This window comes from Notamacropus eugenii, chromosome 1 (assembly GCF_028372415.1).
Source record: "Notamacropus eugenii isolate mMacEug1 chromosome 1, mMacEug1.pri_v2, whole genome shotgun sequence".
In the NCBI taxonomy this organism is placed as follows: domain Eukaryota; kingdom Metazoa; phylum Chordata; class Mammalia; order Diprotodontia; family Macropodidae; genus Notamacropus; species Notamacropus eugenii.
Window position 1 is genome coordinate 326,184,814 of NC_092872.1, and position 21,668 is coordinate 326,206,481.

The 21,668-nt window shown below is 38.1% G+C and overlaps 2 protein-coding genes across 4 annotated transcripts in view; one reads left to right on the plus strand and one right to left on the minus strand.

The window, feature by feature from the left end:
* GPR137C (G protein-coupled receptor 137C) overlaps nucleotides 1-866 on the minus strand; it is a 51,902-nt gene extending 51,036 nt beyond the window's left edge. The window contains exon 1 of the mRNA XM_072629707.1: nucleotides 106-866. Within this exon, the coding sequence (XP_072485808.1) occupies nucleotides 106-537 (432 nt within the window). The 5' untranslated portion in view covers nucleotides 538-866. The remainder of the gene's footprint in view (nucleotides 1-105) is intronic.
* Nucleotides 867-967: 101 nt separating this feature from the next.
* Nucleotides 968-21,668, plus strand: part of TXNDC16 (thioredoxin domain containing 16) — a 141,076-nt gene continuing 120,375 nt past the window's right edge. The window contains exons 1-2 of one of the 3 annotated variants that reach the window (XM_072629704.1): nucleotides 968-1,391; nucleotides 20,693-20,891. In XM_072629704.1, coding sequence (XP_072485805.1) covers nucleotides 20,723-20,891 — 169 coding nt within the window. In that variant the 5' untranslated portion in view covers nucleotides 968-1,391; nucleotides 20,693-20,722. The remainder of the gene's footprint in view (nucleotides 1,392-20,692; nucleotides 20,892-21,668) is intronic. The other 2 variants (XM_072629706.1, XM_072629705.1) reach the window with 2 other exon arrangements.

Sequence of the window (21,668 nt, forward strand, 5' to 3'; positions counted from 1 at the left end):
TTCTGGGAGGCTATCTCTGGTACCCTCCCCTCCCCCACCCCCCCACTCCACTCCCGGACTCCCAGCCCCAAGTCCCAGGTCCCTTTCCTCTCCGCTCCTCCTTACCTCTGCCAGGTAGAGGTTGAGGAGACAGAGTGTAGAGAACTGGAGGCAGGAAGGAAAGCAGTAGAGCAGCCAGCGGGAGAAGAAGTGGAGGCTAGAGGGCGGCCAGAAAAGGGGCAGGGAGCCGCCGAGGGAGAAGGAGGCGGAGAAAAGAGTGGTCCTGAGTGCTGCCCACGAAAGGCAGAGGAAGAGGCAGAGGCTCTGGTAGCTCAGCCGCCGCTCTCCGTACAGGAGCAGCCGCCACAGCTGCAGGTAGGCGAAGGAGAAGAGCGCAGCGTACAACAAGGTATGCAGGATGCTCAGGGCCAGCTGCACCGAGCCGGGCACCACAGTGACAGCTGCAGCTCTCTCGCCTTCCTCGACTCTGCTGCTGGCCATTGTCGCCCCCCCACCAGCCTCAAACGCGGCTGGGGAGCCCCTGACAGTCACGCTCATGAAAGGAGCTGAAGGGGGGAGGCTCAGCGGGCAGCAAAGGACCGCACTTGGAGCTTCCAGAGTCAAGGGGGTGGGGGCAGATGAAAGAAGTCCTCGTCACACCCCTTCCACCCCAGCCTGCGGGAGCGATAATGACAGGATCCCTAAGCCACAGCCGAATCTCGGAGCTTCCTCCTGGCTTCCGGGGGTGAGGGTGGGGGGGAAGACGTGGGCTCCTCCTCCTGCGGCTCCACAGTTGCAAAAAAACAAGTCGGGACTGAAAGAATCAGCTGAGAAGCCGGAGCGTTTGAGCAGCTCGCTCCGCACCCCTGGCTCGCCGGGATTGGCTCAGCCGGGCACGCCTCCAGCCAGCAGGAGTCAGGAGGCCACAGATCTGGGGTCCCCATCGCGGGCGAGCCAGCAGCTCGTGATTGGGCGGCGGCTTGCTCCCGCTTACGTTGCTTAGTGGGCTGGTGGCAGCTCCGGCAGCTCCTTTCGTTGGAGGACTCCCTCTTCGGAGGTCACCCATGGACTGCTCCGGGCCCACCTTCTTTGGTTCCCATTGGCTTCGGGAACGTCTGCGTAAATAGCTTGAAGAAAGGGCGAAGGCTTGGAGATTGCTTTTCTTTTTCCTGGTTGGGGGCGGAGAGTCCCTCTCAGGTAGGCGTAGTTTAGTCTCCTGGTGTTGGCCTAGAGAAGGATGTAGAGCTTGCTAAACGTGCACCTTCCTCCAGGAGGATTTATCCTTTAGCCCCGGTTCGCTTGCACAGCCACATCCTTCTGCTTCCTCAGGAGCTGCAGCATTTTTGTGCAGCCTCTTCCCCACGGGTGAGGAGAGACTGGGCCACAGACAGTGCTTAGGGAATCCCAGGCAGGTGAGTCATGGTGGTGTGTGGGTTTTTTGTTTTTGTTTTTTAATTCAGAGCCAATGCTGACTTCTTCTCTCCTCTAGTCTTTCATCCGGGCTGGGCTGCAAGTGGTGGGGGAAGGAGCCCAAGGCCTAAGCCCCTTTTTGTGTGGCATGCTCCTTTTTGTCAGTCTGGTAAACATCTATGGACCCCTTTTCAGAATGTTTTTAAATGCACAGAATAGAACACATAGAATGACAAAGAAAACCAATAATATTGAAATAGTTAACAAAATAGCTATTTAAAAAAAGTTCACAGATCCCCTGCTCTGGGCAGTGTTGTAATATTTGTCAGTTGAGGTAGATAGACTATCTTTTGTAGCTGGGTATTTCTCTCACTCTTCCTGGCGAATTTTCCTGGGGGTGAGGTTGGGAGGGAAACTAGAGAAAGTTCCAGAGTTAAGATTTGGTTGGTTCACACATCCCTAATTTGCAAGATGTCCACAATACAGAAAGGAGATGGGAAGGCAGTCAAGTGCTCCCCAGGAGTGGGAAATTTGGAACCTCTGTCTTTTTACTCCTAACTCTGTGCTTAAGGGCAGTTTTATCAGAAAAATGGGATTTGACGGGAGGTTTGAAGAAGAGGATTTGGAAAGATGGTTTAAGAATGACTAGAAAGAAGGCAGGTAAGCAGAAGAGGTGAAGATGAGAGTATCTATGGCCGCTTTGTTGAGGACATTGATGGCACACCAGTAGTTTGAGTTTTGATATAAGACTTTTGGGGGGTCTGTAGGGACTCTGAAATGTTTTGAGGATTTAATATGTGTGCCTATTGTTTACACTGATAAATGTGTAAGTTTGTGGAGAGCAGGAACTGTTAAATTTTTGTCTTTGTTTTGGTTTTTCCTAGTCTTTATGTGCTTGTTTCCTAGTATGTGCTTGTTGATAGAGGACAGTGGCCATCTCTTTCAAAGATCTTTACTCAAAAGAGGCATACTATGTGGTTGGATTGATTTTAGAGCTTCTTTCTTTGGAAGAAATAAAATCCATGGGTATTGTTAATGAGATAACAAGGGTTTATTGACTTTTGCTCATAGACAATTTTCCTCATTTGACATTTTAATCAAAGAATCAAGAAAATCTCCTTGACATTTTTTTAAGAGTAGAAAGCTTTATACAAATTTTCCATGTGTAAACTGTTATTTAAAAAAATAGAATATGAAAGATGAGAGTTTCTACCAAATTTTGTTTTTCAAAATCTAATATCATGCAACAAAAATCACTCATTTTGATAATTGACTCTTTTACCCATATTATTCATGCATCATGAAGCATGTAGCAAAAAAGGCAACAATCTGAAATTCATTTTTTAGACTTTTTAGATACAATTTTTACCCCTCCCAAGAACAGTGTGTTTTCATTATTAATGAAAATATATTTTATAGTTGTTATGTATCTTTCTATCTCTACCTAGTTTGTCCTTGTGATTTTACTAGTGTAGGGAGCTCCTTATACAGAAATTTCATTTATTTTCAGGTTAGCAACTATTTATAATATAGCCACTTAGTTGTTACTTGGGGGCACAGAGAGGTTGTTGCTTCTCTACGTTCATGCTTTTTTCAGAGGTAGAAATGAAATACAAGATCTACATAGAACTGTTTCATCAATATATTGATATATCTTGTAAAATATTTTACTCATTTATTATTGATGGTTTGCCGTTAACAAATATGTAGTTTTGTGTATAGATTGTGAATTAAATGCAGAATTAATATTTTATGAAAAGTATTGCTATTTTATTCTATCCTTTTTCTGCAACCATACAGATATATTAGAATGTATTTATTCTAAGCACTGTGATAGGTTCTGGAAATATGAATACCAGAAAGATATAGTTTCTGTCCCTAAGGTTCTGCTAAGGAGATGCAGCATGTTCAAAGATAAATAAATCCAAGACATATACAAAGTAATTGGGGAGAGGAAAGACTAACAACTGGGGAAATTAGGAAAGACTTCTTGTATACTGTAGCACTTGAGCTGAATCTTGAAGGAACCTAGGGTTTCCAAGAAGCCAGAGGTAAAGAAGAACATTTCAGCTATGGGGGAAAGCCTGTGCAAAGGCATGGAATTGAGAACTGAAATGTCCTGTATGGGGGAAAGCAATTTGGGAGGATAGAGGAGTAAAATGTAGCCATGGAAAGATGGACAGGAGCCAGGTTGTAAAAGATTTTAAATACCAAACATTGGAATCTTTTTTTTTTTTTTCACCTAGAGACAACAGAAATCAATTTAAACTTCTTGAGCAAGGGAGTAGTGTAGTTTGGTTTAAGCTTTAGCAATATAATTTTTTAATAGCTTTCTAGAGTATGTATCTCAGTGGGAAAGGACTGAATGCAGGGAGACCAGTCCAGAGGCTATTGTAATAAATAGTTTGGGCTGGAGGTGTCAGGGACATTTTGTTTGTATACTTGTGGGAAATTCTCAAATTAGGAGGGATTTCAGAGGCTCTTACGTCCAACGCCTTAACCTGAACAAGAATCCTCTCTATCACATAGCTTTTATTTACTCTGATCTCCCATAGTTTTCCCCCTCTGCTTCCTGAAAATACTTTCCCTCCTCAAATTTTCCTAAAACAAAATGACCAGATTTCTCCTTCCAGTCCAGATTAATCTCCGTTAACCTTGCAAAGGAAATTGGCTTTTATCTTTCTTGACAGAGATGTTAGGTTGTGTCTTGTTTTTTTGTTCTATTTAAAAAACATTCTCTGCCTAAAGGAAATATTTAAACATTCAGAGTTACAGAATTCCCATGATTTTAGATGATTACAAACATTTTGGGACAAAATGTTTTCCAGGGAAATTTGAAAATATTACTTTGGCTATATATGCGTACTACTGGATTTGCACAGTGGATGATTTCTTTTTTAAAAAAATTCAACAGTACTTTATTTTTCCCAAGTACATGTAAATACTATTTTAAGCTTCATTTTTAAAAAGATTTTGACTTCTAAATTTTTCTTCCTCCCTTCCTTTCCTCCCCCTCCCGACGACAGCAACCAATCTGATATAGATTATACATGTGCAGTCATGTAAAACACATTTCCGCATTAGTTATGTTGTCAAAGAAGAAACAGAATGAAAGGAAAAAACCACAAAACCCTCAATAAAGTGAAAATAGCATGCTTTGATCTGCATTCAAACTTCATTAGTTCTTTCTCTGAACATGGATAACATTTTCCATCATGAGTCTTTTGGAATTGTCTTGTATCATCGTACTGCTAAGAAGAACTAAGTCAGTCAGAGTTGATCATCGTACAGTATTGCTGTTACTGTGTACAATGTTCTCCTGGTTCTGTTCACTTAGTATCAGTTCATGTAAGTCTTTCCACATTTTTCTACAATCAACTTGCTCATCGTTTCTTATAGCACAATAGTATTCCATTACATTTATATACCACAACTTGTTCAGCCATTCCCCAACTGATGGGCATCCCCTCAGTCTCCAATTCTTTGCCACCATAAACGAGCTGCTGTAAATATTTTTGTACTTGTAGGTCCTTTTCCCTTTTTTATGATATCTTGGGGATATAGAGGTAGTAATGTTATTGTTGGATCAAAGGTTATGCACAATTTGATTGCTCTTTGAGTATGAATGATTTCTGTATTTGTAAAGCTTGTTTGTAGTTTGTTAAATGATAACTATATTATTTGCTGGAGCAAAATGAAGACTAGAACTTGTAACCGTAGGTTTTAAACATGTTTGCAAATACTGCATTTTCCCAGTTGTTATTGCAACAAATAGAAAGTCAATTCAGTTATTTATAACAAAGATTATATAATTATGATATTTTCTACAGAATGAAAAGCAGTTCATAAAGTCACTATCCCTTTGAAGAAAGTAATATTATCATTTTGCTGGAGAAACTAAGTTAAATTATTTGCCTTAGGTGACTCAGGTGTTAGTGGAGATAGACACAATTTATTTCAGATCTTTACCCAGTGTGCTTGGGCATCTCTCTGAGTTAATAAAATAAAGTGGTTTGATTTTTTTATGTTAATAGTTCTTGAAAAATGTTTTTCATGGTAGTCTTTTTTTAAATACCACTTACATTTCCTAATGCATTTCAGCTTCCCTTTCTTCCCTTCCCCCAACAGAAAACCATACATTATAACTAAGAAAAAAAAAAGGACCTAAAAAAGTCAATTTAGCGAAACTAAAGAGCCAGGGTTTCTGGTTAAGTTGACTGAGTGAAAAATTACAGACCATCTCTCCTATAAGTACTATATAGTAAACAATAAAATTAGCACCAGATCAAATGATTGAAATAATTCTCTGGGTACCCTTTTTTTGTGGTATAATATTTTTCCCATGCCTTTATCATTCTTCTTCAGATACTTTGTGAACTACTTCTTCAACTCCCTTACAATTGGTGCCTCTAGTACGTATCTCCAATATGCACATGGTTGACTTTTTCCCTTGTGATTCACTTTAGTGTCATTTCTACCTCCTCTATAGGAACATCTAAGACTGTCATGTTGAAACCCAAGTAAGGCAGCTCCACTGTACTTGATGGTAAAAAAGTTTATTCTCAAAACACTTCTAGATCTTTCATATTTTCCTCATTGTTGTTTTCCTGATTACTGTGCTTGGTCCCTCACCAAACATTCTTTCAACTGATTTTACATTTCACTACTTTCTCTGTTTTACAAGAGGATGCTGCTCGTTACGTTCATTCTTCTCTCAAGGATTTTATAAATACGTTTATATTCTTGTGTTGCTTTTGATTCTTGGCAGGTGTTTGTTCAGTGCATTTTGTAGACTGTTGTAACAGTTTACACTGGTTTTAACTTCCTTATGCAATTATTATAGTCTGTGTCTATGTCCTTTCCTCCACTGATATCTTATTTTAATTAACAGCTTGTTTGAAGAGGTTAGAATTGCGTTGCTTCAGTTGCACTTAGCAATTTTTCACATTTTTATTCTTCTAGTTTTGTACTAGATTTGATCTTTTCTCTAAGAAGCCTGTGGTCCGATTCTCCAGACAGCTGATTCAGGAATGCTTCCCACATAAGTTATGCCCTTTCTTGTCTTTACTTTCTGCCATTTTTTGACAAAAATGTGATCCTTTGCCAAAGCCAGATATAGTTGACTTCTTCACCTCCAATCTCCTCTAGCAGTTTTTATTGTCATATCATGAATCTTTAACTTTTTCCCATAATAATAACAACATTTATATAGCACTTTAATGTTTGCAAAGTGCTTTTGAAATATTTCATTTTTATCCTCCCACCCATCCTGGGAGGTAACTGCTATTATTCTATCCATTTTAAAGATAGGGGAACTGAAGCAGAAACAAGACACTGACTTACCCCAGTGTCACACAGTAGTAAATGACTAAGGCTGTATTTAAATTCAGGTCTTCTTTACTCCAGCCCCAACATTCTATCCACTGTGCCATTTAGCTGCCTAAACAAGAGTTAAACTTGGTTATTTATTTTCCTAAGGAAGCCTTTTTGTCCCGTTTGACTTGAGGGTAAGAACCCTCCTGTGTAAGGGACTTTTCCAAGGATTTTAGAAAGGCCTTTATTTATTTATTTTTAAATAGTAATTTATTTGTTCCAATTACATGTAAAGACATTTTAAAATTCATTAAAAAAATTGAATTCCAAATTTCTTCCTCTTTTCCTCACCTCCTTCTCCTCTCCTACCTTCTCTTCCCTCCCTAAGACAGTAAGCAATTTGATGTAGGTTTTATATGTGTAGTCATGTTAAGCATATTTTTATATTAGTCATGCTGTGAAAGAAGAAACAAACCTCTTAAAAGAAAAAAGAAACGATAAAAATGAAGAAAATGAAAATAGTATGCTTCTCTGCATTCAGAGTATATCACTTCTTTCTCTGGATGTGAATAGCATTTTCCTCATGAGTCCTTTGGAATTATCTTGGATCACCATATTGCTGAGAAAGCTAAGTCATTCATAGTGAATCATCTTACAGTGTTGCTGTTACTTTGTACAATGTTCTTCTAGTTCTGCTCACTTGCTTTGCATCAGTTCATATAAGTCTTCCCAGGTTTTTCTGAAATCTGCCTGCTCATCATTTCTTATAGAACAATAGTATTCTATTATATTCATACATGACTTGCTCAGCCATTCCCCAATTCATGAGCATCCTCTCAATTTCCAATTCTTAGGAAGAATTTTAGAAGAAAATATTACTTATTAAAATTTCATTATTTTAAAAAAGGTTTTAAATGTGCTTCTGTAGATCTGACCATGTCATTCCTTGTGACTGAATGTACTGAAGTACACTCAGGGGGCTATTATTTCTATGTACAAACATCTCTATCTGGTATTTAAAATCCTTCATAACTGGTAGCCAACCTATCTTTCCATCCTTATTACACATTACTCTGCTTCACGTATCTTGTGATCTAGGCACACTGGCTTTATTACTGTTTCTTATACAAGGCACTTCAATTCCTCACTCTTTTATATGTCTATATTTGTTCATATAAAAAGATATAGATATGTTAAAGTGGGCATATGAGTATATCCTACACAAAACTAACTGCCCAAGTGATTTTCCTAAAGCATAGGTTTCGCCACATCCTATTCCAAAGGCTTGTTGCTTCTAGGATAAAATAGAGGGTCCTTTATTTAGCTCTTAAAGACCTGCACATCTTAGACTCATTATACTTTCCTTATGCACAAGTTTATTTCCCATTTTCTAGTCTTTGCAATGTTTGCTAAGTTATGTACCTTCCTCCAACTCTGTTTACCACATCAGTAGTAGGAATAGAGGGTGGAGGGTGAAAGGAATCTAGGGATTAGGATATGGAAAGGCATGAGCATCCATAGGAGAGGGTCAAGGAATTCAAGAACAGAAGACATTGTTGAAGTAGTTAACTAATAGAGTCAAGGTTAGAACAGAATTGATAGCCTTGAAGAGTACTTAAGGATAGAGGGATTAAGGTCATGGTGAGGATGAAGTATAGTTTTAGAAGGCTTATGGAGAGATAGAATGATAGGTTAGGAGCAGACAAACGGACTGTGTAGAGTTTGATCACTGAAGTGGAATGCTTGTGCATGATGATGATATCAAGAGTGTGACCAAACTCTGTGTGTAGGTGAAATATACAGTGAAAGACTAGGCCATGGGAGTTGAGAAGATTAGGGATTCTTTTTAATTGTCCCTTGGCACACTTGATTATGCTTTTAGTATTAGAGGTTAGATATTGTGTTAGATCAGGAATTGGGGTATAGATGATTTTTGTGAACCAGGTAGAAAGAAGCGGTGGTCTTCTGGGGTCTAGTTGATAATAGATACTTTGATCTGAAATGGGTGACAAAATTTGAATGGAGTCAATCTCAGAGGAGTGTGATTCAGATAAAGGGAGAGTCTGGGAGTGGTGTTTGGGTATTTTGACTCCCTCTCCAGGATTAGTATGTTCAGGACACATGAGAAATGGTATTCAATCCTGGAGAGAGTATCTAGTCATCTGTGGGGGTGTTCAGTTTCTGATTAACAGTAGATGGCAGGAACCCAAGAAGAGCAAGTCTAAAATGAAGAGAAGTTTAACTATGGAATGGGAGATTAAGAGGGCACAATGAAAGGGCTGGACCAATATAAGAAAGGAAAAGGAGAGAAAGGAAAGTGGCTTTGGGGGGAAAGGTTATGCTTAAACAACTTGCAATCCATCATCACAGAGATGATGAGAGGAAGGAGGTAAGGTGATTTAGTTAGTGATAGGGGTTGAGGCCAGGCATAGGACACTTACCACAATCCTCATGTTCTCCTCAGTTTACTAGACTCATCAGATCATGGAGAGGGATTAGAAAGGAGAGGGAAAAGGAGGGGGTGACACTGATGGATGCTTCTCTGACAAATGGGCTACTTAAGAACCTTTATGTCTACATCTGTGTATGAGCAGTGATGAGTCCTTATTTTATGCATTTTCCATTGGGTGAAATAAGGGTAGTTGTAAAACAATAAAGCAGTCATTCCAGCAGTGGAGGTGGGGTGATGGAAGGAACTTGACCACAGTCTAGAAGTGCAAAAGAAGAGAACAAAATCTTTCTAAAAATTTAAATTAGCTGACAAGACATAGAGAGACATATAAACATAGGTGAAAGAAACACAAAGACCAAGAATTTGAAAGAAACACAAAGACCAAGAACTTAGCAGCACTAAAAATTTCTTGCTAGCTTTGGCTTTAGATCTACAAATCAAGTTAAAATGCACATCTTCTCCAATCACATAGATACCTGCAAGATTTCAGGGCCATATGGCTATAATTGTTGTCCCTTGACAGTTCCCTTAGGGGGAACAAAGTCATCTTTGGACACTTTGTCACCCATACAGAACACATGCACAAACAGAAACAACAACAACAAATAACCCTAAAATTTATATTTCCAATTATATTTCTTCACGTCTAATTTTCTTTATATATTCAGTTGGATACCGAGACCTCTTTGACTGCACCACCTTGGCTAGCACCCTGGACATGGGGTCAAAAACCCAGCCCCCTTTGACCACCCCAAAGGCTGGATAGCCTGTAACCTCCCAAAGCTCTCTTTGGCTGAGTTTTCTAGCTAGGGTCAACTAGCTTCAATCCTGTCCTAGCTAACTAACTTTGTCCTTCATCCAGCACACTTATCCAAATAGGATTTTCAAATCTGAATTGGCTGAGATACCCTTAAACAAACAAGGCCTTATCTTTGTCCCATTAACTGTGATTGACCTACTCTCTCTTGTAACGAGGAACTCAGCCCAAAGAGAGGGGAGTACAAAATATGAGTGGAGAAGTGAAATTGTTCGAACCAGAGATCTGACACAAGTGGAGACAAAAAAACAACCTCATGTAACCTTCCCCTGAAGCCTCTGGCTAGCGTAAGTCACTTTCTCTCATCATAGCCCACCACTAACACCATTTGTCAATAGGCAATCACAACGTGACAAAGCTTTTGTGAAAACCAGGTTCATTACAAGAGAAATGAACATGCATATGGAACCCCAGAAATTCACAATCCATACAGAAATTTGCATATTTATGACAGCAGGACAAAGGAAGGAGGGGATACCAGGAAGGGGCATGGCTTGGGAGGAGAGAAGGTCCAATAAAAATGGGAAAAGGACAAAATCCTTCCCGCAGGGGAGGAGAAGGTAACAGTGAAAACTTCATTCTTTTCCCTTGGGAACTCAACTATGAAGATAAGAGAGTCCACATATTTGCAGGATCTCAGCTTCACAAGCAGATTTCCCACTCTGGCACAGACTGACTGACAAATGAAGGGGCTAGAAAATGTGTCCTAAAAATTATCTGCTTATCCAACCCTGGCCTGCTCACTTTTGCAGGTTTCACCCTATAGTCAAAACAAAAAATGTACAAAAACTTCTGCAAAGATGAATCCATTCACCATTGGTACATGGAATGTGTACACTTATAGACAACACAAAATGAAAATCCAGTAGACCTAAAAGAGAAACAGCTCTTGTTGGGAGAGAATTCAGCCAGTACTGCATCCAAATAGCAGCCCTGAGTGAAACAAGGCTGGCAAACTTATAGAAGACAGAGTTGAATATACATTTTCCTGGAGTGGCCACAGTGAAGGGGCATGCCATGAAGCAGGTGTAGGTTTTGCAATCAAAATTAATCTAGTCAACAAGCCCAAAGGAGTGAATGACAGGCTCATGACGATGCAATTGCCATTTGCAGAAAAATGTTATGCCACCATCATCAGTGCCTGTGTTCCCACCATGACAAACCCTGATGAGGTCAAAGAAAAATTTTATGAAGACCTGGAGACTGCTATCATCAATATGCCAAAAGAGGACAAGCTTATAATTCTGGGTGACTTTAATGCGAGAGTAGGCTCAGATTACCTGACTTGACAGGGAGTCCTAGGGAGGAATTTAATTGGAAATAGCAACAGCAATGGTCACTTACTACTGAAGACTTGTGCATCATATGACTTTTTCATCATCATTCTAAATGCAATAAAACTTTGTGGCTGCATCCTCACAGCAAACATTGGCATTTAATTGACTATGTGATTGTAAGGAGAAGAGAAGGATGGAATGTGAGAGTGATGAAGGCAATGTGTGGTACAGAGTGCTCAACCTATCATAAACTTATCCTCTCCAAGCTAAAATATTTGCATTCAACAAAAGTGGTATCCCCAAGGCAAAATGACTACTAAAAGAATTAAAGATTAAAGCTCATTTCTGAGCAGGAACAGTTTGTTACTACCTGGGAGAGAAAGTTGAGCCAACACATAGCAACAGTGGAGCAGAAAAAGAGTGGGCAGCTTTCAGAGGTTTGGTGTATAGCACTCCAGTTGCTTGTCTGGTTCAGAACACTTGCAAACAACAAGACTGATTTGATGAAAATGATGGGAAATTGAGAAGCTGCTAAATGAATAATGAGAACTCCACAGGGTTTGCCAGCAGGATAGTTCATCCATCTCTAAGAAGGTAGCATTTAATTCCATCAAAAGTAAAGTACAAGCAAAGCTTAGAAAGATGCAGGATTCTTAGCTCAGTAAGAAGGCAGGTGAAATTCAGTTTTATGCTGATAATAACAATCCAAAGTGCTTTTATGATGCCCTGACGTCTATTTATGGGCCAAAGACCTATGGTGCATCTCAAGTACTCTGCTGATGGAGCCATATTGATTAGCGATAAAGATATGATCCTAGAGAGATTGGCTAAATACTTCTATAGTGTTCTCAACAGACCATCATCAATCAACTGACTGTGTACCTCAGATTGAAGTCAATCCTTGCCTACTTGAAGTTCCAACTGAAGAAGAGGTTTTGAATGCAATTAGGCTCCTTTTGTGTGGCAAAGCATCTGGTACTGATTTCTCTTCTAGCTGAGATTTACAAGGTAGCTTATACAAAAGCTGACTGAAATTTTCCTGGTTATATGGGAAAAGGAAGTTATCTCCCAGAAGTTCAAGGATGCCTCCTTTGTCCATCTCTTTAAGGGTAAAGGAAATAAATTGTCCTGTGACAATCACAGGGGTGTCCTTCTCTTAGGCATTGCTGGCAAGAATCTTGCCAGAGTCCTCCTTAATAGGTTGATCCTTCACCTGGAAGGTGGTCATCTACCTGAGAGCTGGTATGACTTCAGAAAGGGCTGAGGAACAGTTGATATGCTGTTTGCTGCCCAACAACTCCAGTAGAAATGCCAGGAATAGAACAGAGGTCTGTATGCAACATTTGTAGGTATGACCAACACCTTTGATACAGTCACTTGTGAGGGTTTATGGACAATTAGGCCAAAATCTGTTTGCCTGGACAAGTTCATTAGCACTGTGCATTATTTTCATGATTACATTCTTGCCCAGATTCTGGATGATGAACAGTGCTCCTGTACTTTCCCAATCAGCAGTGCAGCAAAACAAGACTGTGTGCTTGCCCGCATGCTTTTTAGCATGATGTTTTCAGCTATGTTGTCAAGTATTTTCAGTGAGAATGAACGTGGCATCAAGGTCAGCTACCTCACTGATGGCAAATTCTTCAACATGAAAAGGCTACAAGCCAAGACCAAAGTAGAGAGAGTATTGGTGCATGGTTTTCTGCTTGCAGATGATTGTGCACTCACTACAGACTCCAAAGCTGAGGTGCAGCAGAGTATGTATCAGTTCTCTGTCACTTGTGCTAATTTTGTTTGTGCTCTTATAATCTATTCGTGAAACTCTCAGTTTTACCACAAATAGAGAAGTTTTGAATGCTATGAATAAGTTCATTTAGCTTGGTAGTATACTTTCCAAGGATGAACAAATTGATAATGAGATTGATGCATGCATTGTCAGAGCTAGCTCAGTGTTTGGGAGACTCCAAAAGAAAGTATGGGAGAGAAGAGGTATTAGACTGATTTCCAAACTGAAGGTCTACAGAGCCGTGTGTAGAGCTCATTGCAGTATGCCTGTGAAACCTGGACAGTATACCAGCACCATGCCAGAAAATTGAATCTTTTCTCTTTGAATTGTTTTAGGAAGATTCTGAAGATCACCTGGAAGCATAAGCTACCAGACACTAAGATCCTCACTTGAACTAATCCAAGCATTCAAACTCTGCTTCAGAGAGCATGACTCTGATGGGCTGACCATGTTGTTTGAATGCAAAATGTAGACTTGCCAAAACGACTATTTTATGGAGAACTCACATAGGGCAAGTGTTCACATGGTGGTCAAAAGAAGTGATACAAGGACCTTCTCCAGGTCTCTCTTAAGAACTTTGGAATTGATTGTGTGACATGGGAGACACTGGCACAGGACTGCTCTGCATGTCATGCCCTTATCAGAGAAGGGTCTGTCTTCTGTGAGCAAAGCAGAATTGAAACTGCTCAGAGGAAACACAGGATGTGCACATTTAGAGAATCCACCCCAAATGTTCACAGTGACCATTTGTGCCTGACCTGTGGTAGAACATTCAAAGCTCATGTTGGTCTGATCATCCACAGTCAGACATGCTGAAACTTGGCTCTAGCAAAGTCCTCTTTGAGAATGAAGGATGACAATCAACCTTATTATTGTGATTGTTGAGCATACAGTTTTGTAGTGTTTACTTTATCGTGTAGATTTTTTGCCCTCTACATATCTTCATGTTTCTCTTAATTTCCAATTAATTATTTATTGTATGCATTTATGATGCAAATATATTTCATTACTGAAATATATCACAATTTATTCAATTATTCTTCAGTTTGTTGTGATTTTATGATATGTTGTAGTAGAATTGTCTCAGGCATTTATTGATATTGGCGCCTCTCATGAAGTGGGCTAAGTTCCAAGAGGAACCAGCAACTTCAGAGAAAGCAAGATAGATTTTTACAGGGTAAAGATGCAGTTACATAACAGAAATTATTTATATTAAAAAAGCAGGAGGGGCTTGTTAAGGGATTAGGTAATAGTGGAACTGCCCATATGTTTACCTACAATGCATACAGAAAAATCCATTTGGGGGGTATGTATGTAAGATAATGATATTATAATAAGCCCCTCTATGTCGCAGGTTCATCTAAAGGACAGCTTTTGCTATTACTGTGCAGGTTGTTGTTGCTCATCCTTTGTTTTCTTTTTTTAATTTGTTTTCTGTGTTCTACAATCACTTGCACATATCTTAGATGTTTCCCTACCTTCCCTCTCCTTCCCCCTACCTACCTATTCCCTCCCTGAAACGGCATACAGTTTTATATAGGTTCTACACATCCACTCCTATTAAATACATTTTCACCTTAGTCATGTTGCATAGAACAATGAAAATGAATGGGAGAAATCAAAAAACAAACCAAAACATAATACAAAAGAAAATGATGTGCTTCATTCTGTGGTCGAATTCCATAGTTCTTTCCCTGGATGTGGAAGGCATTTTGCCTTAAGAGACCATTGGGAATTATTTAAATCCTTGTAGTGCAATAAAGTACTAAGCCTACCAGAAAAATTCCTTGCACACTGTGCTTATTGCTGTGTACAAAGTTCTCCTGCTTCTGCTTCTTTCACTCAGCATCAGTTCATATAAGTCTTTCCAGGCCTCTCTGAAGTCTTCCTGTTCATCATTTCTTGTAGTACATTAGTATTCCATTACATTCATATACCACAATTTATTCAGCCATTCCCAAGTTGATGGGCATCCCCTTGACTTCCAGTTTTTGGCCACCACAGAGATAGTTGCTATAAATATTTATGTACATGTGGGACCCTTTCCCATTTTTACGAGCTCTTGAGGGCACAATCCTAGACGTGGTATTGCTGGGTCAAAGGGTGTGCATGTTTTTGTAGCCCTTTGGGCATAGTTCCAAATTGCTCTCCAGAATGGCTGGATCAGCTCACAGCTCCACCAACAATGAATTAGTGTTCCTGCTCTCCCACATTTTCTCCAATCATCCTTCATTTTCAAAGAAGACCATGACTTCAGAGAAATGGTGACATGAATTGCACTTGACTTTGTTTTGAATGAGGGAGGCCTGTGCAAGGTCACCAACCTCACTTTCTCCTCCTGAGTCATCTGGATCCAGTGACCAGATATTCATCAGGATGACTTGAGATAGCCCAGGATGCAGTGGGAGACTTTGGCCTTTTTAGGCTAGGCCTTTTCACCTACTCACTTAGTGCTTACTTAGGGAAAGTCCCTTCTATTGACCATTGTGCTTGGACGTCATGGTGATGCTGCTTTCTGATTGGTTGAGTATTGTGGTCCTCTCTGAAACTGGATGGATGTCGTTGTGGTTGAATGCATGGACACACTTGCTGTTTCTGTGAGAAATATGAGTTCATGGACACATCTGTACCAGTGAGAATGAGGTGTATATGAAGAAGTTAGGCTATTGAGTGTTTGGAGCAGGGTGAGTGGCTAGGTAGGGGCAGTAGGCCTGCTGTTCACTGGGGCCTATAAGGAAGTTAGAATATTGGGTATTGGAGGCAGCTTTATTAGGATTCCATCAAATTGATGGATATTTATTCCAGTTTTTTCTCTGTCACAAAAAAAGATACATTGAATTTTCAGTGTATATATGGTGCATTTCTTTTCATTTTTGACTTGAGGTATGTTGTGAGACCAGATACTAGTGGATCTGTTGGAGGTGTGAGTTAATTCCCTACACTTCCACAGTACCAGCTGATAATTCTTATGAGTTAAGAAAGGCAGTTGAAGTTAACTTTTCTTCTAGTTGGATTTCACAAGAAGAGCTTAAATACATTTTTCAAGACTTTAGTGAAGAGCTCCTGAAACCCCAGGGAACCAGGAATTAAATGTTGTAACATTTAATTTATTTGTCAGAGACTTGTTATTTGCTTTTGCTTCTGTGAACTACTTTTTAAGCATCTGAGGAGCTGCTTCAACCTGGGGAGAGTTACATTTTTATTAAAAGGTATTGATTGCATAAGTCCTTAGACTCTGAGTGATCTATTGTCCCAGATGCAGAAATGACCTAGACAGGGTGCATGCTTGGTAGTGGAATTGCTGGGTTAAGGTTGAGTAACTTTTAAATAACAATTTATTAACTTCTCATATCTCCAAATTATTTTCCAGAATGGTTGGACCGGTATACAGTGCTACCAACCGTTTATTAGAGTGCTTGTTTTCCTTTAGTCCCTTCAGCATTGACTGTTTTTGTCCGTTATTAGCTTTGTCTTTATGGTGGGTGTGAGTTTTAATTTTCTTTTCATTTATTGATGACTTGAGGTGTTCTTTCAAAAGACTATCAATAGTTTTTAATTTCTTCCTTTTTGAAAATTGCTTGTTTATATATTCTGTGACCGTTTATGTAAATTTTTTATGTTATCTTGGATATTAGGTCTTTATCAGAGATATTGAATATAAGATTTTTTTCTTGGTAGATAGCTTCTCTTTTTTATATTTGTATTTACAGTATGTAAGTTTCTTTGAGCATGGAGATTATCTTAGTCTTGTATTCCCAACACCCAGCACAGTGACTGGCACATTGTAGTTAACTAGAAATCACAACTTCATGAAACATATGTGAAACTGGATTTATTACAAGATAAATGTACATGCACGTGGAACTCTTCTTAAAAGTATGAAGTTCACAATTTAGACAGAAGCTTGAATATTTATGAGTTGGAACAAGAGAAAGTCTTAAAGGGGAAGAATGAAGGGTAATCCCCTCCCAAAAGGGAGGAGAATGGGAGAAAAAATGATCAATCCCCTCCTGAAGGGGAGGAAAAATGTGAAAAGGAGGGAGGGAAAACATGAGTAAGTAGGATGGCAAAAGCAGCATTCTTTTCCCTTGGGAGATACCAAGCTATAAAGATATGATAGTCTGCTTATCGACAAGGGTCCCAGCTGCACAGTTTCTTAGTCTGGTACACATTGACTGGCATCTGTCTTTGTAGCTAGTTTGATTTCCAAGGCTAGGGGTAAAAATAACAAATTATGTCAGCCCAGGAGGAACTTTGTCCTTAATATGTTCAGGACCTCCAGCATACTCTGGGTCCAGTGTTTCTGGCAAATATGGCAGATCAAGAAGACAGAGATTAAATTGGATTCAGGTTAACACAGGCACTTAATAACTACTTATTAGGTAACAGTGTGGCAGAAACTGAACATAGATCAATGCCTGACACTGTACACAAGAATATAGTCCAAATAGATACATGATCTAGGTATAAAGAATGATACTATGAAAAAATTAGGGGAGCAAGGAATAGTGCATTTGTCAGATTTATGGAGAAAGGAAGAATTTTTGACCAAACAAGAGATAGAGAACATTATGAAGTGCAAAATGAATAATTTTGATTACATTAAATTGAAAAATTTTTGCACAAACAAACCCAGTTAACCAAGATTAGGAGGGAAGCAGAAAACTGGGGAAGAATTTTTGCAACTAGTGTCTGTGATAAAGGTGTCATTTCTAAAATATATAGAGAACTGAGTCAAATGTACAAGAATACTAGTCATTCCCCAATTGATAAACGGTCAAAGGATATGACCAGGCAGTTTTCAGAGGAAGAAATTAAAGCTATCTGTAGTCATATGAAAAAATGCTCTAAATCACTATTGATGAGAGAGATGCAAATCAATACAACTCTGAGGTACCACATCACACCTATCAGATTGGCTAACATGACAAAACAGGAAGATGATAAATGTTGGAGAAGATGTGGGAGAGTTGGAACACTAATTCATTGTTGGTGGAGCTGTGAGCTGATCCAACCATTCTGGAGAGCAATTTGGAACTATGCCCAAAGGACTACAAAAATGGGCATACCAGATGACCCAGCACTATTGTTTCTAGGACTGTATCTCAAAGAGATCATAAAAATGAGGAAGGGTCCTTCCTGTACAAAAATATTTATAGCGGCTCTCTTTGTGGTGGCCAAGAACTGGAAATCAAGAGAATGCCCACCAACTGGGGAATGGCTGAACAAGTTGTAGTATATGAATGTAATGGAATACTATTGTGCTATAAGAAATGATGAACAGAAAGACTTCAGAGAAGCCTGGAAGGACTTATATGAATTGATGCTGAGTGAAAGGAGCAGAACCAGGAGAACTTGTACACAGTAACAACCAAAGTGTGCTATTGCAAGGACCTAAAACATTCCCAATGGACTCTTGAGGCAAAATGCCATCCACATCCAGAGAAAGAACTATAGAATTGGATCACAGAATGAAGCAGACTATTTTCTCTTGTGTTTTGTTTTATTTTTTTCTCATGGTTTCTTCCATTCATTTGAATTTTTCCATGCAACATGACCAAGGTGAAAATGTATTTAGTAAGAATGTATGTGTAGAACCCATATAAGATTGCATGCCCTCTCAGGGAGGGAGTGGGGAAAGAAGGGAAGGGGGGGAGAGAAAATCTAAGATTTATGAAAGTGATTGTAGAAAACTGAAAACAAATAAATTAATTGAAAAATAACTACTTATTGATTTTGTGTAAAAGTTTCTATATTTTATACACTTGAAATAATTTATTTTATCTTTTAAGAAAACCTATATCTTAAGTTCAATTAATAATTTTCCCTTAACCATAGATCTGAAAGGTACTGCTTTCCATTCTCTAATGTTTCTTATGATGTGACATTGTCACATCCATTTGGAGTTTGTTTTGGTATGTGGTGTAAAATATCGAGTAAAGCCCATTTACTGCCAAAATGCTTTCCAGTCTCCTTGGACAATTTTTGTCAAGTAGTTCTAGTACTTTGTGTTCTTGATTTTATTGAACACTAGGCTACTGTGCAGAATTGCTTAAGTGATTTTGATTACTGATGCTTTAAAATATAGTTTGAGATTAGGTAATGGCAGTTCTCACTCATTCTTATTTCAATAAATTGTTTTCCTTGAAAGCCTTAATCTTAGGTTCCCCTTGGATTGTTATAATTTATTAAATAGGATAACAATACAATGAAAGTTCAGAGAGGTAACAATAGCCTGGAAGCCGAGTTATTTGAGCTCTAGACCAATGTGCTTCTTTCAGTGTGTCGTCTTGTTAAGTAACTTCCATTCTCTGGACCTCAGTTTGCTCCTTTATAAACATCGGATTTAGAACGTAAAAGAATATCAGTGATCACCTAGTCCAAGTCTCTTATTTTATAGATAAGGAAAGCCTATACACCTATCCACAGTCCATTAATAGTGAGTAAATGGAAGAGCCAGGAATTGAGTTATGTAGCATTACGTTAAAAATCATAGTTTAAAAAAAAATGCACTGCATTTCCTTTAAGTGGTCTACAAGCCTACTTCTGCCACTCTTTTTTGATCTTTTTCTTTGATGAACCTCAGTTTCCTTAGGTAAAATGAGGGAGTTGGATTTTATGGCCTCTGAGGCCCCTTCCAACTCTTGATCTGTCAGTTTCTTGGATCTAGATTTCAAAAATCTTTGGTTCTGTGTTCTTCATATTTTGTCCAGTTTTATTAAATAACGTGAATATTTTGATTAATTCTGTAAATTAATATAAGTAGCAACCACTCCATTTCCAGAAAAGTTTAAAATGAATTTTTCTGTGTTTTTTCATACTCGCATGTTTAGAATATAGTTTTTTCTTAAAATTCCATGTGCATTCCATGTGTAGACCAGAAAAATTGATACTTAATCTGATCCATTGAGGATATATTTAATATTTGAGTATAATATTTGATATTTGTATGAATTTTCTGAAATATCTTTCCTTTTCTTTATAAGATACAGGCTCTCTATGGAAAAACCTTAATGAAAGAAAGACTTGTTTAGGATAAGCTTTAAGACTGAAACTTTAAAGAGGGAGAATTACCATTGCATATATAAGATGTAGGAAAAAATATGTTGGGAATTTTCAGCAAATAAATGTTGATTGAGAACATAAAATGAAATGAACATAGCAAAAAGCATTCCTTGTGTTCAGGATACAAAGATATCTTAAATCAATGCAAAATGGTAAACAGATTTTAAAGTTTAGTCTTAAATATTATATTCACCTACACTTTTGGAAATTTGGCTATGAACAGATTGGCTTTGTATGTATTTTTCTGTGCAAAGTGAAATTTCCTTCTATAATGTTAATTTAAAGAAATTGATCATGTAATGCCGAAAGTCCTCACTGAAGTTATTCCTTTAATAATACTTTTAACAAATTTTAATGATTATCTCAAAAAAGCATTTTACTGATATATGTACTTGAAATCTGTTATAAGCTCCAGAAATCAGTGGCATAAACAAAGAAATGTTGTTTGGTCATATTAATAACTGGAAGAGTCAAAACAAAAAGAAGTTACTGAAATCATTATTATTGAAATAATAAAATTAAATTATTATGAAATTATTATTATAAAATAAGTTTAAAGGATGCCAAGGTAATCCCATGTTTTTTTCTTTCAGATTCTGCTTCATTTAGTTCTTCAGTTGATAATGTCTTCCAGATTAAACATATGGATATACAGCATCTTTTTTGTGCTGATATGTTTATTTTATAAGTCTTTTGCAAGAAATAGAGACACTCTAATGGAACTGAGTCTTCAGGAATATTTCAGCACTTTGCAGACAGGAAAAACTTCCCTAGTTTATTTTAGTCAAGATGGTTAGTATTTTTTTTAAAGTACAATTTATGTTTTCATGATATTTCCTGTTTAAACAAACTGTTGTTCAGTGGGAAAACCTTATTATTCCAAGAATTAATACAAAACGTTGTAAATGCGATGTAATGTAATGAAAAACATTTCAAAATTTAATACTGTTTCTGAAAATCTATATAATAATTTATTTTCATTTTTTTGCATGTTATTGTTTGAAAAAGATTTCTTTCCTGTTACCAATGTTCAGAATTGAGTTTCTCATTAATTTTTTTGTACACACTTGACTTTAGCAACACCTTTAATTATGCTTTTCTTTCTGTTAAGTAGAATTAATATTATTAATAGTGTCATTTCATAATTTCAAAGAATACTATTTTTTTATATTACTGATGAAGTCAATTCTTATTTCTGTTTAGAGTTCAGACTGACACCTGCCTATAATTGCAAAGCAATAAAAATTGGGAAAATTACTTTTAAATGTAATTTGTGTGAATAGTGTGGTGTACCAATTTTTTTTAGAGGGCTGATGACTTATGTCAAGTGATAAGTTGATTTATATTTTTGGCTATATGTTCCTTTTTCACCAGAGTCTGATTTTGAACTCTCATTGTGGCTCTGAGGAAACTCTAGCCTGAATAACAAGAGGCAACAAGACAGTGGCTAGAATGCTTGAAGTGAGGAGATCTGGGTCTGAATCCTGCCTCAGATACTTAGCTAGCCATATGATCAATCACTTGGTATTTTATTTAACCTGCTTTGACCTCAGTTTCCTCTTCTATAAA